This window comes from Podarcis raffonei, chromosome 4 (assembly GCF_027172205.1).
Source record: "Podarcis raffonei isolate rPodRaf1 chromosome 4, rPodRaf1.pri, whole genome shotgun sequence".
Classification (NCBI taxonomy): Eukaryota; Metazoa; Chordata; class Lepidosauria; order Squamata; family Lacertidae; genus Podarcis; species Podarcis raffonei.
Genome location: NC_070605.1, coordinates 57090416 through 57106619, shown reverse-complemented (window position 1 = coordinate 57106619; position 16204 = coordinate 57090416). Strand labels below are relative to the sequence as shown.

General features: G+C 41.9%; 1 protein-coding gene across 1 annotated transcript in view; it reads right to left on the bottom strand.

Moving 5' to 3' along the window:
• Positions 1 to 16204, bottom strand: part of UMODL1 (uromodulin like 1) — a 37995-nt gene that overhangs the window by 7960 nt on the left and 13831 nt on the right. The window contains exons 6-17 of the mRNA XM_053385242.1: positions 12007 to 12261; positions 10809 to 10921; positions 9989 to 10208; positions 9671 to 9808; positions 8103 to 9008; positions 6649 to 6894; positions 5469 to 5581; positions 4181 to 4394; positions 3050 to 3246; positions 2891 to 2907; positions 1908 to 2379; positions 602 to 744 (exon numbers count right to left, since the gene is read on the bottom strand). Of these exons, the coding sequence (XP_053241217.1) occupies positions 602 to 744; positions 1908 to 2379; positions 2891 to 2907; positions 3050 to 3246; positions 4181 to 4394; positions 5469 to 5581; positions 6649 to 6894; positions 8103 to 9008; positions 9671 to 9808; positions 9989 to 10208; positions 10809 to 10921; positions 12007 to 12261 (3034 nt within the window). The remainder of the gene's footprint in view (positions 1 to 601; positions 745 to 1907; positions 2380 to 2890; positions 2908 to 3049; positions 3247 to 4180; positions 4395 to 5468; positions 5582 to 6648; positions 6895 to 8102; positions 9009 to 9670; positions 9809 to 9988; positions 10209 to 10808; positions 10922 to 12006; positions 12262 to 16204) is intronic.

The window sequence follows — 16204 nt, the reverse complement described above, 5'->3', positions numbered from 1 at the left end:
GGGGGGGGTCTTCACTACAATTCCTTAGTGCAGTGGTTTTCAACCAGTGTGCTATAGCACCCTGGGGTGCCTTGAAGGATGGTCAGGGGTGCCACGGGCAACACTGGCCTCTGTCCCTCTTTCCTTCCCTCTCCTTTAATGCACTCTCATGTATCTGCCTCCCAAAGGCTTGCATAGCTGTTTTGTTGCAGCAGCCCTGGCTACAAGCTCCATAGGCAAAGGGTGCCTCTGGGGCTGGTCAGAGGGTGCTTCCCAGGTCCCTGTGGGGCAGTGTGAGAAAGCACCTCTCTTGGGGTGGAGGGGACAGCTCAGAAACCAGGGCAGTGGCTGCAACTGCCCAGAGGACTCCCAAGGAGAGTGGAGATGAGGCTGAGGGAATACTCCCCAAGGGAGAGTGTTCAAAAAAGGGTGAGGGGCTGCCAGCTCTGCAGGCAAGGGGTGACATAACTGGGCTCCTGAGCCCCAGGGGGTGATGCAGAAAGAATGTAGTTGGTTAAGGAAGCTGTGGACTCAAAAAAGGTTGAAAACCTCTGCCTTAGTGTATAATGAAATGAAAGTACACTGAACCATTTGGATTTGGGGTATTAAAATTCCCACTTACCCTTCTGGAGTATATCCAGATGAAGTCAAGAGATCATTTTGAAACACACAAAGGATTGGACTGACAACCTTCAGGTGGCGGATGACCCTTGAAGAAAGCAAATCATTCCGAAGAACTGATTTTACTATGGTGTGTGTTGTGTTCTGGGGGGAAAAACAAATGCAACAGAAGAAGAAAATCAGGGTTTGTTTGTTACATTTTAAGGATAACTTTGGAGGACACACTGGCTTCAGCAAATAAAGCAGAACAATCGGGCATGGAACCTTTTCCATATGAGGAAGGATTAAAACAATTAAGTTTAGTCATCTTAGAAAAGCACTAGTGAAAATATGGTATGAGTGAAAATATGGGCAATTGGTTGAAGGGTAGTATATAAATATTTATAAAATAATTAATACAATAAAATCAGGAGTGGATGGGGGGATTCTAGAACTGGCACATATCCACTAATTCACACAACCCTCAGTTCATGATGGCTACCAGGAAATGTCACACCATCTTGTCTCTGTAGCCAACCAATTGCATGTAGCCACCATTATGCACAGGAATAAGCTTTAGACATATTAATGCATGTGACAAAAAGAAAATGTAGTTCTTCCTGTATCAGGCCACAGAACAGACATGTTGATTATTTTTTACAAATACACCTGCATCATTAATTATTTTATTTATTTATTTATACATACATACATACATACATACATACATACCCCGCCCATCTGGCTGAGCTTCCCCAGCCACTCTGGGCAGCTTCCAACAAAATATTAAAATACAGTGTAGGCAGAACTATTGCCAATAGCTTTAAAACTTCAGTCTCCCAAATCTCTATAAAGGGCCATAAAGCAACTGCAGCTATATTCTGCAGATTGAATAGAGGCAGATGTTTCTTCTATTCACCCTGACTAAAAACAATTAGCAGGTTAGGCATCAGTGATGGAATCCACAGTGCTGTTTCTGCACAACAGCAAGGAAAGGAAATGGAAGGTAAGAATATATTATTATTATTATTATTATTATTATTATTATTAGCAATGGTTTATATCCAAACTGCTCACCAAACCAAAAGCCTATATCTCATTCACTATCCTATTTTCATATGTAAGCAGTTTCCTTTAGGGATTGTGGGTAATAATTTTCCAACCTTCTCTGTTCTTAAGCAAGTTCCCCAGTTGTTTTGCAGGGTGCAAGTCTGAACTCTCTAGTTTCAGTGACCTTTGATGCTTACTTTGTTATCTCAATGAACTCATTATTAATATATGTCAGTAAATATCACTTAATGTTCTCTTCCGAGATTGAAGTGACTTACGGTTTGTACTTCAGTTCCACATTCGTTCCACCCAGTCCGAAGTATGACATGACTGGAATTGCTGGAGCTTACATTGCAGTGGGGTCTTCCCAGGTACAGGGAAGATTCTGGGATAGATTCTTGCTTCAGAAAGTCCTTCTGAATGGTGATGACAATTTTTTCAATCTCGCAAAGCACTCTGACTGCTTTCTTAATTAAAATCCCCTGGGAAGGCTTACTGGGTGGTAAGGATGAGACTTGAACGTTCAGTGTTGTTTCTGTAGATGCATTGCTAAATATAGTGCTGGTGGTTGCATTTTCCAAACTTCTGGTTTTGGGGACAGAAGAATCCTCTCCAGCAGGTGATGGCACATGGTTTGAAGTATACGGATCTGTCAAAGGTAAAACTGTGCTGCTCAGGTCTTTTGTCTGGGTACCTTCTGCATCAGGGTTGGAAAAAAGTGCTATAGAGTGGAAGGGAAAGGTATGGCAACTTGCATTATTCAATTACTTTTCTTACAGGGAGTGAACCAGAACACATTATTAAAATGGGTTTAAAGTGGGAATGTTGTTCCATTTAAATTTTCTCATCAAAAGGAGTAGTTTCAGGGGGGCTGAAATATTCCCTTTTAAAAAGCTTAAATTGTAACAATAGGGCTTGTTGAATTTTTCAGTTCCAAAAATGAAAGGTGCTAAAAGGTTGTAACATGACTTGGGAATAAAAAGATCTTTTGGTTAAATTAATATAATTTAATTTTGCTTGGTAAATAAAATGCGTGTAAAATTGCATAGAAATCGTTTAAATGATTGCCATTTAGTGAGCTGATGTCACAATACTATGTAGGCCATTGGAATTGACTATGTGCTGATGTCACTGAGGACAAAATTAATTCAGCAAGTGAACTGCTTCCTGAATAGGTGAACATTTTCAAGCCTTTCCCAAACAAACACCAAAAGGGGTGGAGGGGTGGGGAGAGCTTTTCAGTTCTGCTGAAAATGTTCACAGAAATGAGCCCCCTTTCTGTATTACAAAACATTGGACTCCAGTGAGCAATATAATGTAATATTGATCCAGCAGCACCTTATTTCAGGCTTATTTTGTGTGAACATCTGCTACAGTATGTTTATAGACTGTACTGTAATCCCACCTATGGTGAATTTGCTAAATATGCTCTGATCTTATATTCATAAGATGAAATGAAAGTAAATATTGAAACATTGCCTTCACAGTTTCTCCCAGGTCTCTCAGCATTCGCGTTGACAAATCCTTCTTTGCAGCTGCATTCATAAGATCCATAAGTATTAGAGCAAGATGCATCAGAAGAACAATCTGTTTCTTCCCTCTCACACTCATCATAATCTGTTTTTTTAATAATAGTAATAATAATAAAGAGAGTGACAATTCATGAGTGATTATTATTTAGCTGCACTTGCAGTTATAGTACTGGCAGTGTTATAAGCCAGCATTCTCACAGGCTATCGAGAAGTTTTTTCCCCCACCTTTAAGTACCAACCCCAGCTGGAAGGGCTTTGATTCACCATGAACACCATAGACATTAGCTTTCCCCAAAAAGATGCCAGCCCTGGGTCCTAATGCCACCAGTTCCATACTCCTGAAGAGGGGTTAGGCCCTCCCAACATGATGCCAAGGGTGGACAATGCATGTAGGAGATTTTCTAGAGGAGATGTCATTTTGACTGAGGTGAGGTGCCATTTCATAGCAATCATTCCAAGGCTGCAATCCTTTAACATTTACTAATGAATAAACCTGCATAGGATTACGCCGCATGAAATGTGTGTGTGTTTTAGATGCCATTTTGGAGATGCTGCTTTTCTACTGTTACTAAAGGAGGTGATTAGACTCGGAAGCAAAGACATGGTTTCAAACCCTCCCTTGGCTACAATGCCCACTGGGTGACTCTTTATAGACAGTCACACTCTCTCAGTTTCACCTACTTCACAGGGTTGTTTGGGGATAATATGGAGGTGGCTGCACCATGTGCCTTGAGCTCCTTGAAGGAACAGTGGCGTATAAATTAAGTAAAATAAACAAATAAAATGCAATGTCAAGAATGGTTCTACATTTGTGACCGAACATAAGCTGTTTTAGCTTGGAAATGATGAATCATACGTTTTATTTTGTGAGATAAATAGCCAGTACAAACACTAAAGGTCCCATAACAGCTTTTCATTTGTTACTTTCATTCATGACCTACTTTTAGAATTGAAGTCTGAAGTCCAGCACTTACCATTTTTCAGGGTTTGAGAAATTACAACAATAAACTATTGCTTACCATGTATGGAGAGACTGCTGTTATCAATCATGAAATGGCGGCTGTGGAGAAAGGCCTCAAGGAAAGAACTGGAAACGTTGTTTGCATCCATGTCTGCTGGAATCAGGAGGTTGAAGCTCACCACTACACTTCCATTAGTCACACTCGTTATCAACATTTTAATCAAGCCAGCATCCATTTTCGGGAGAATATTAAGGGGCAGAGACATACGGACCTATTGTCAAAACAGAATGAATGTAGTGGATAAAAATGTGCAGTGAGAATGATTTGGATTTTGTGTGCAGGACGTTTTACAGACAACTCAACATATCAGGCACTGGGAACTGCTTCATGTTTAGACCCAAGATTAGAGAATATTCAGAAGATGGGGTGGTCCTGTATCAGAGAACTGAACCAGTAATGCACAATTCTTTCTTACTACCCTTTGAACTGGTTGGACCAGCATAGTTTTACCCTTTTTATTATAAATGAGAGACCCACGTTATAGACAGGTATGAACAGAAGACTGTTTCCCATAAGTAGGTACCTAGATTTTCTCTTTTTTTGCAAATTGTTATTTTAGGGTTGTCTTGTTTTAGTTGCGATCTTATCATTTTATGTTTGTAAGCTACCTAGAGAACAATGTTACTGCGTGGTGTTAAATAAATAAAGTTAACAACCACCATCACAACAACTTGATTTTTCATCATTTGATATCATTTGATAAAGTTCATCATTTGAACTTTATGGGGGAAAACAGGGATGTGAGGTTGCAAAAGCCATAGACCTAAGCCCATGAATTCAATGAATGCATCCTGCTGCACATGCATAGAGCCTGCCCTCGACTTTGGCTGAACATGTGGGAGCCAAGGGATACATGGAGGTTCAGGTTGGGTAGTGGCAGTGTGGATGTGAAAGTGAGAACATGGCTCTGATCACTGCTTCATACTTGCGAGACAACATGATGTTGCAATCTTCAAGTGATGAACACACATCAGGTTCTTGCCAAAGGACTACCAGGTTTACACATTATAAATCCCTAATTGAGGCCCAAGACTCAAGATCACCTGAGAGACAATGGTTGTGTATCTCATTCCTCTCTCTGTGCTCTTCCACCCCCCCCCCAAAAAAAAATCTGCTCGGGAGTGTCTTCCAACACTCTGGAGCAGGTTTTGAGGGGGGTGGGGGCTTCAGGAGAAAGGAGAGAAGTGAGAAGCTCCACTGAAGGACAACAGTACAACCCATTAAATACATAATTATACCCATTTTATACCATACTGAGTTTTCTCACTCTATCATATTTACTTACCTCAGTGAAAAACAACTGTGTAAAATTTTGATACTCTTGACTACTTGTGTTGCTGAACCCTGAGCTATAGTTGAGATTTGATATCCTGACGGTTCCACTAAGTATCTGGGCAGCTGTGAGATTGGAGGGAAAAAATGTAAACATACACAGTTATAAGTGTGGTATTCAGAATACAATTTCTGGGCCTCTAGGAAATTTCAGATAACTCATGCTAGCTCTTTTTCTAAACTCAAATAGCAAAGCTGAATAAAAAAACTTTAAAAGAACTGGAGGAAAATAACAAGTGTTACTTTTAGATACAGAGAGTTTTTCTTCACTATTGGGCTGTTCTGGATTTATGAATGAAGAAGCAGGAATTCATAAGACATGAATGGCTTCAAAATTTTCATTCCCTCTTATGAGCAGGAAATGTGAAAGGTCACATCCACATAATTTAAAGTGCTCTTAAATCACTTTAACATTCATGGTTTCCCCCAAAGAATCCAAGAAACTTTAGTTTGTTGAGGGTGCTGAAAGTTCTTGGGCGATCCCTTCACATAGCTACAATTCCCAGGACCCTTAACAAACCACAGTTCTCATGATTCTTTGGGGAAAGCCATGACGGTTGAAGCAGTACAAGAATGCTTTAAATGTATGCCGTGGATGTGACCCAACTCATTGACAAGCTAAATGGCCAAATTTTTGTGAATAGTACTCCTCCTCCTCCTCCTCCTCCTCTTCTTCTTCTCATATTTAGCATTCCCCTATAAGTATAAAGGGCTGACATTTCTCTTATAGACTTGTGGTTGCCAGATTATAAAAAAATTTAACTTCTAAGAATGTTTTGCCTGCCTTTACTTTATGTTGCATACTTTACTCTATGCTTTATACATTTTGCTCTTCCACTGGCTGTGCTGAGGGAGGGAGGTGCCGCCAGCATTTGATGCCTCATTGGCTGCCCAGGCAGGTGGCAGCCAATGCCCTTTCAGCCTGCGAGGCACCTCCCCCCCCCAAGAGCAGGTCTCTCATTGGCCAACCTAAAATGTAGGAGCTGCCGGAAACTCCAGCCAGCTACCCAGGAGGCCAGTGGAATTCCCCAACAGCCGCCTGGCCATGTGCGTTCTGGCTGCCCAGGGATGGCAACCAAGTGCAAGGATCCACAACAACCGCCCACCCAGAAGAAGGGGCAAGTGTCCATTACCTGTCTTTACTTTATGCTGTACTGGTATGCTTTTATTTCCACAAACTTCTGTCACAATTTCAACAGTGTACAAAATCCCAGGTTCTAGTCCGGAAATAGTCAGGTTGTGGCTCTGGGTCTTAAGCACTCGTATAAGCTCCTTTTCATTAAGCAACAGAAACTGGAAAGAAGTATTTAGTGGAACATTTGTGGTCCAAGTTACTTGAAAGCTGGTACTGGTTATATTGGAAAAAATAATATTTGAAGCTGGAAAGCACATTAAGAAGAAAAAGAGATGGCAATTAAATCTTTGAAGGAAGGAAAACAAAGAATTATCTTAGAAACATCTATTCCATTTGCCACATTTTAAATGAAAAGTTTAATGAAAATTTTTACAGATTTTACAGTAGAAAGAATCCCCTTCCCACACCTGCCACATTTTGGAACAAATTTGATATCCAAATAAACTATAGACTAGTGGCAATTAAAGGTGGCAGGAAAGTTGAGGTAACTTTAAACTATGTTCAAAAAACAACAACAACAGTGTTTGGATATTTGGCACCTAAGGCAAAATTAATATATCTGATTTCAGTAAGAGAAAGCTACGTAAAACTTTTAATTTCAAAAAGGTAAGTCTATGAGCTAGTTAACTTATATAGATATTAAACACATACTGTTTTAGGTGCTTTTACAAATAATGAATGATAATGAAAGTGCACTCTGTTAGAATAATACTGGAATATACATGTTACCAGTCAAACTAGAATTTGACAAGGCTTCTTTTGCCCTTCTGTTATGTTTATAGGATACTTCTTTGAAAGAGGGGAAGTACCCTCTGTCAGTGGGGAATTGGCCTCAGTGCTTGCCAGAAGAATCTTACTAGGAAGAGGTGGAAACTGGCTTTGGAGAAAGCATGCCTCCTCTGAGGCAAAGGTTCTACCAGGGATAGAAAGGCCAGATCACACTGTAGCCAACCCTTTGCAGGGCTCATATGACCAGTGGGGCCACCTACTGGCATGCAGCACAAAATTTAAACCGCCAGGATTGGATCAATTTGGGAGCTCTGATTGGGTAATCTGAAATGCTCTCTGAACTGTCCCTCGGCAAGCACAGCTTGTATTCAGCACCATTTAAATTTGACTCTAAATGCAAGTTGCACTGCTTTTGACTGGTGTCAGATCCAGCTGGGAACTCCTAATCAGAGCTCCCAAATGGACCCATTACTAACAGTGCAGCTTGCATTCAGCACCAAATTTAGATAGTTCTTCTGTACTTTGGACATCCACTCTGCAAGCAGGAGATGTAATTGAGTGAAATTAAGAGAAAGGTGTGTGCTTAAATCTCAAAGGAATTTAAGTGTTTGACTGGCCTGTAGCCATTCTCTTGCATTTTCTACACACACTAACCATCAATGTCTTTTTCTACATACTAACAAGTTGATTTTAAGGAAAGTTTTAGTTTAAAGGCAGACTCACCACCACAATAAGAGGCAGGGGCGGCAACTGTGTGGCCCCCAGACAAAGATGGTAATGTTGTGGATGGATTTTTCTCATTCCAAGATCTGTTATCTTTCCCCATCTCTTTATCAAGGGTATGATTGAGAACATAAAATGTGGGGTGTTGGGTTACATTCAGGGCTGAAGTTGCATTTTGCTGAGAACTTCTCTCAGTTATGAGGCCAGGTGTGCTTGTCTCTACTTCAGAGCCATTTCTCACAAAAGGATAAACTGTAATATTTGAAACGCCAGGAAACATGGACATTGAAGAGTTATGCCTTTCTTGTGTTGTAGATCGCTCTTCAGCTAAGTTTTCATTTGATGAAGTTACATTGTCCCACTTTTTTGTCACCAGAGAAGGAGTTTCTGAAATACTGAGGGTGTTATTGTTCCTGACATAACCAGTGGTAGTTACATTGTCCCACTTTTTTGTTACTGGAGCAGGAGTTTCTGAAGTACTCAGGGTGTTATTGTTCCTGACATAACCAGTGGTAGTTACATTGTCCCACTTTTTTGTTACTGGAGCAGGAGTTTCTGAAGTACTCAGGGTGTTATTGTTCCTGACATAACCAGTGGTAGTTACATTATCCCACTTTTTTGTCACCAGAGCAGGGGTTGCTGAAGTACTCTGGCTGTAATTGTTCCTCACATACCCTGAAGTGGTCATTCTCTGAGATGCTGACAGGGTTTTGTCTGATGGAAGAGTGCTTGACTCTTGGGTCCCATTTGAGGGCAATATTATTGTCTCAGTGGACTTAGAAGTGAATGAAGTCACTGCCCTTACTTCAGACATTGCCAGAGGAGTGGAACCTGTCCCAGGCAGTCCTTCTGTAGCATTTGCTTCAAATGCAGGCACCATTTCTGTAACTGGATCCACAATATCACCTGGAATGCAACATTTACGCATTTGACACACACCGAAGTATACAATATGAGTGGTATTTCCTTGGCAAACAACTATATATGAAACTACTGTACTAGTATAAATCAATTAATAATAAATATGAAACACTAGCCTCCTTTATGTCTTATTCCATGAGAAGGGCCTCCATTTTACTGGACTCACCTCTGACATTGCACTTGCCCATCTGCTGACGTCCTGACGGTACAGAGGAACAAAGGCATCTGCTGACTAACACTGAGTCAGAACAGTGATCCATATGGCTCAGTACTTGCTACACTGACTGGCAGTGGCTCCCCAGAGTCTAGACAAGGTTCTCTCCCCAGGGATTGAAGCTGAGACCCTCTGCATGCAAAGCAGTTGCTCGACCATTGAACTACAGCCCTTCCCCATTCACATGAGGCACCTTCTTGCATGGAGTGGCCTAAACAAGTATGAGTAGCTCATCCTGCAGGCCTTGTGTGAAGGTAGATCTGGGTGAGCAGTTGGAATGCTGGAGGTGGTTCCACCTGCATGGCCATGCCATGTCTTTAATTGGTCGAAACCCTTTCATGTAAACAAATGTACAAAGGGGGGAAAAGTAGAATCCTTTTCAATCCATGGGAAGAAAAAAAAGCCTCCACAGAAGTACAAGTCTGAATCTTACCCTCGCAGTTTCTCCCAGGTCGGGATGGATTGGCATCTGTGGTTGTCTTGCATCTGCACATATATGAGCCCAATGTATTGATACATTCTGCAAAGGTGCAGCAATCATTCTCTGCCCGGGTTGCACATTCATTCCAGTCTGTAATTCAAAAACCAAAATTCAATAAGCAAAGCAACTTTGGTTAGGTTAACTGGGACTAGAATGAGAAATAATGCAGTAATTCCTCCAAGGCCTGGGAGATCTGCAGACCTAATACTAGTTTCCTCTGTACTATAACTGAGAAGCTATGCAAGTTTGACATTAAATTAGATAGCCTACCTTCTACTCGAGAGCTATTCTGGTCAACAAGGAATGCAGAACTGTTGAACAGTGATGAAATCATTGGCTCAAATGCAGACAAGTCTTTTGGAAATAATGGGTCTTCTACTATGATTTTAAGTCTCACAACAATGCTACCAGCTTTAAGAGAGTCTATTTGCACTTTCAGCTTTCCCATCTGGTATAATGCAGACATATTTGAAGGAAGTGACTTTCTGATCTGAAAACAGATAAGAGAACTTTTGCTAGTTTAATGTAAAACTATATACACTGAATTTTGTATTCCACAACACTATCATGTCTGTATTCAGAATTTGTAGAAAAACCTATGTCCAACGGTGCACCCTCAAAAAACTGGTAATTTAGTAGGCTACCTGAAACTTCCATTAATTCAGATGGTTCTACACAGTTGTCATTCACTTGCTCCACAATGGTAAAAAAGATGTAGCAGTTTAGTTGGAATAGCATATAAATTAATGCCCTATACCTATAGTATCCAATTAAAGTGTTTTAACTCATAATGTGCCTCCTTCCGTATGATTATTTGTCACAACTTTACAAGAATGGTGTTGGTGGGGAAACAGCTAACCCCTTGAGAAACCATGTTGGAATTTATGCATGTTATGAAAGAGGATTTCTTGCATTGGTGAAGGAATATGGTAGCATTATCAGCTTAACACTTAAAATGGAAGTTGTTCTTGGCGCAGTTATCATCCTATATCTTTTGCTAGGACCCTCTGCTATAAAATATAGTACTTATTGTGAATAAAATATCCCATTTTTTGTATTTTTAAAAAGGAGTATATAATTTTAGTATTACCTCAGTCATCAGAATGCTAGAAAATGCCTGATATTCGATACTGCTAGCGTTGAGGAGCTGATCCGTGAAGTTATAATTCAAGATCCTTATTGTTAAACCAAATACTAAGGCATCTAAAAGACAAAATATTAAGTGAGTAATATGGGTGGTGGGGTGTGATATTCATTTGAGAACAGACAGATCTATCAAAACACATTTCAAAACTATATGACTATATGACAAAACTACCGTATTTTTCGCCCCATAGGTGCACCTAGTTTTTTGGGGGGGAAATAAAGAAAACAAATTTTATTTCCCCCCCCCCAGGCGCGAGGCTGGGGCAGGGGAAGCCCGAGCTTCCCCCGACCCCAGCCCCCAGAACAGGCTGCTCTCCGCAAGCTGTGGGAGCCCTCCCGCGGCTTGCGCAGAGCTACCCGAAGCCCCGGCACGACTGCTCAGCGCGCCGGGGCGTCGGGATAAGAGGCAGCTCTGCGCAAGCCAGGGGAGCTCTCCCGCGGCTTGCGTAGAGCTACCCGAAGCCCCGGCGCGACTGCTCAGCGCGCCAGGACTTCGGGATAAGAGGCAGCGCTGCGCAAGCCAGGGGAGCTCTCCCGCGGCTTGCGCAGAGCTACCCGAAGCCCTGGCGCGACTGCTCAGCGTGCCACGACTTCGGGATAAGAGGCAGCGCTGCGCAAGCCGGGGAGCCATCCCGCTGCTTGCGCAGAGCTACCCGAAGCCCCGGCGCAACCCCTCAGCGCGCCGGGGCTTCGGGATGCAGGCAGCTCTGCGCAAGCCGGGGGAGCCCGGGGGGAACTCCCGCGGGCTCCCATGGCTTGCGGATAGTTTCCTGAAGCCTGGAGAGGGAGAGGGGTCGGTGCACACCGACCCCTCTCGCTCTCCAGGCTTCAGCGAAAGCCTGCATTCGCCCCATAGGACGCACACACATTTCCCCTTCATTTTTGGAGGGGAAAAAGTGTGTCCTATAGGGCGAAAAATACAGTATATGACAAAACTATATGAATTAGTAGTTCATACTAATTATGATGTGACAGTAATTAATCTAGGCAATGAAGATTAGCTATAAATCTGCACTGACTCGTTCAAGTGGGCTGAGTAGAGATGATGAAATGCAGCTGAAGGTCTGACCTGAAATATAAACACAATATCTTGGACAGTCCAGATTTATACTAGGAAAACCAAATTCTAAAATGGTTGTTACCTGTCTTTACTTTTCTACTTGAGACAGTCTTTTTGCCACAAACTTCAGCACTGATGTTCACTGTGTACATTATGCCTGCTTCCAGATTGAACACATCTAGTTTGGTATCATTGGTTTCTATTTGTTGCATGAGTTCTTTGCCTTTGAATATTTCTATATTGAACGAATGGTTCCGTGTCGAATTCACACTCCAAGCCACTTCAAAACTGCTGCTAGTAACACTGAAGATCTTGTGGTTTCTAATAGCTGGAGCATCTGCAATAGCAATTAGGTGAGAGGTACCACAGTTGCATGTGTACTATGTAATCTTACTCAAAGAAGTAATCCCTGTTATAATCCATGAGCTTTATTCAAAGGTAAATATGCATACAATTGCAGCCCTTAAGTAATAATAGGAATACAAATTCACTGTGCATTTATATAAAATTGCCTCCTGACATTAAATTTAAATGCTAGATTGACCATTTATAATCCTAATCCTACTTTAATCATTTGTTAATTCATTCAGTTGCATTTGTGGCATGCACAATCTCAAAGACCCTGATTGGCTTACTGTAAGATAAACACAAAATAAAAGCTATAATGTTGTACACTACAGTAGTGGTTTTCAACCAGTGTGCCATGGCCCCCTGGGGTGCCTTGAATGATGGTCATGGGTGCCGCGGGCAATACTGGCCTCTGTCCCTCTTTCCTTCCCTCTGATGCCCTCTCGCATCTTTGCCTCCCAAAGGCTTGCACAGCTGTTTGTTGCAGCAGCTCTGGCTACAAGCTCCCCAGGCGAATGGTGCCTCTGGGGCTGGCCAGGGGGTGCTGGTTGCCAGGAGATGGTCACCTTGGAGTAAGCAAGTGAGGGAGCGAGCAAGTGAGGGAGCCCTGCCAGCCAGTCCACCAGCCCTTGCTGTTGGGAATGGACAGATAAGTCCCAGGTCCCTGTGGGGCAGTGTAAGGAGGCCCCTCTCTTTGGGGCGGGGGGGGGGAGCAGCTCAGAGACCATGGCAGCAGCTGCAACTGCCAAGAGGACTCCCAAGGAGAGGAGGCTGAGGGAACCCTCCACAAGGGAGGGTGTTCGAAAAAGGGTGAGAGGCTGCCAGCTCTGCAGGCAAGGGGTGACATAACTGGGCTCCTGAGCCCCACTGGGGTGCCACAGAAGGAACGTAGTTGGTCAAGGGAGCTGTGGACCCAAAAAGGTTGAAAACCTCTGCACTACAGAATTAAACAAAAAGAAAACGTCTGCTACACACCTATTATTTTCTTTTTTCTTCCTTCATTGTTCACTTGTCTATAGTTCTTTAAGTGAGGAAAATACAGTTACCAGCAAAAATCTGAGCTATACCATTATCACTGCTATGCATGAATTCTTACCTTATTGCCTAGGTATAGAATCTTATATGCATTTCTTTGAGATTTGGAGATAAAAAATGCTTCACCCACTTCAATAGAAATGTTCAAACTCAGCTGAATTCAGCAAAGTATATAGTCAATATAAAATGTATCCCAAGCCCCTAATGATCCAGGATTGCTTCCATGTATATGAAGGACTTGTGGGACTGTTTACTTTTGGCCCCAAGGGTTGAATGGTCAGAGTAATAGCTGACCCTCCAGATTGTTAGGGGCACAGTGATGAAAAGGGAAATAGGGGGCTCAGAATTAATGCTTTTGGTTTCTGACAAAAATATTCTAGGAGCTTGTTATCTGCCCAACTTATATGTATTTTTAAATAGTCAGATGCTGCAAACTACAAGATGTGTCCAGGGCTCTTTCCTCCAAAGGAAAGAGATCTTATAAAGCTGGTCTTAATCTCTGGGCTACTCAGGGAATAAGAGAATGTGAAGAAATGCATTACAACATCTGGAAAAGACATTACTATAATGAGATCGAGAAACTGCATGTCATTTTTATTTTATTTTTACAAAATTAATACAAGATTGACTTGTGGCAGCATTCCTGTGTCATACAAAAGCTGTAAAAAAACACAAAAGTCCTTAAGCTGAACACCATTCTATTTCTCACATCCAAAGTATTTGGCTACCAATGACAGTCCTGCCATGCAGCAGGGTGAAATGATTTGCTTCAGATGAATTGGTGTATATTTGAAGCAACAAAACTTTTCTAAAGTGTCAACCCTAGTGTGGGGGAGGCGAAATCTGTGAGCCACTTCAAGCACCAAAATGTCTTGGGCCAACATGGATTGTCACAAGATGAATACATCTACATTTCTTAAGAAGTTAAAGCAATATAAAATGTTGAAGATTTATATTATATTATTTTGACGGGGACTTCTTTAATAAACGCATTCTGAATTTTGCAGTTGAAACATTATTCAGCGCTGTGTTAAAAGGCAAATTCACAGGAGTTCTGTTACATAAATAGTAGTGGTATGCAGGACTGTGGAAACCACATGCCATGTCTTGACAGGAGTTAAATATTCAACAGCGTCATGTTTATTCATTCATGCAAATGTAAGTTTCTTGATTCAATTAGCTTAAAGAAGTGGCTAAATCTACAGCAGAATAAGCAATTATGCAAGCCATTAAAATTCTCCAGGCAAAAACCAACTATGTAGAAAAGACAAAATCTTCAGTACTTCATTGCTAGAGAACTCACATTTCTTAAAATGATATTTTGCTGCAAGAAACAAAGTTTTCAATACAGAAAACTTTATCAAGGAAGCTTTTGTGTACCAGTCTGAGGCCTCAAAATGGCCAAGTATATTTACAGACCAAAAGTATTGCTGCAAGCTACCCCGGTCTCTGAGCATTAAGGGGTTCCAGGTGCTTATACTCAGGGTTTGGTTTCCTTGGAATAAGCCATAGCAGAGACTGTGGTGTCTTTATGATATATGGTTTATTTACACATGTATACAACTTCAGCCTATGATGGAGGGGATCACATAATTAACACCCCAAGAAGGTCTTGTTTCTCCCATAGGTGCAGCCTTGAATTCAAGTAGACATCAGCCATATCTCTCTTTCTCTGTCTTTCCAGCCTGTTGCATTTTTGCATCCAGTTTCTAGCTCACATAACTCCTAACTCTAACTTCCCATAGTTAGAGTTGGATTCCAGCAGAAGTCAAGCATGGCTCTGACCCCAGCTTCTGCCTGCAACCAGCCTCCAGCTGTCACACACTCTGGCTTTTGTCTTTCTCACTACCAGACAGGTGAGGGAGGGGGCCCATCCATTTGCCCCTGGGCACTGAGCAACTTCTTTTGTTATACTAACAATGATCCTTCGGACCATTAACTCACACACACACACAAACTTGCCTGACCTCCATTAGATTTGAACCATTGCTGGATCTAGGACCCCAGGGATTAGAAGAGACTCAGGAATCCTACAGACTACTGTCCCAAAGTCACAACAGCATTATCTAGTTTATGAATTGGTTTCATTTATGTAATTATGTATTAATGGTATCATTTTACGTAAACTGCCTGGCAAATTTCTACTGAACGGTGGTATGTACAATAAATGAATTGTTTGCTTTGCTGGAACTAAGGTGAATTCAGACAGCTAGTTTTCTACCCTAGGGTGACTTCTATTTACCTCACAGTGGAGATCTACACATATCCCAATGTCACAATTTTTATCTCATGTGGTCAGTTTGTTCACTGATACTTTGTACATGCCTCAGAAGCAAGACCTTAAGGTCAGCCCTGAAGAGACTGTGCAGGGGTTGGACTGACAAGCCCTGTACCTTCTAGGTCCCTGTTGTCACCATTCAGAGTACAGACTCAAGGACTTGTTATGGAAATAAAGGGGGGCACTTATTGGAAATCAGTTTTGTCACCTCTCCCCCCCAAACCCCAAGACAGTGAGCCCAGCCACCTTTTATTCACAATCGCATAAGCACTACACTACAGCATGGCCATAAACTTGTACGTTCAACTGCTGAAATATACACCCAATATGTAGCAATTGAGATTTATGTTACTGCTTTATGAATGAACACTGTGTTTTAGGAATGGACTCTGTATTTTGTGAATCACCTAAGAGTCACCAATAGAGAGCTCTAGAATCTGACAGCTAACCAACTGGGTACTACCAAACAGTGACTCCTATTGCTGAAAGCTGGTAACCAGCAGGGGATGCTTCAGCTCAGCCTTTGCACTGTTGACTGAACACCCCCTGCTGTGCAGATAATGGAGAAAGCTCATAAATTGTATCCCTTCTGGCATCCTGGCCAACTCTATTACACTGG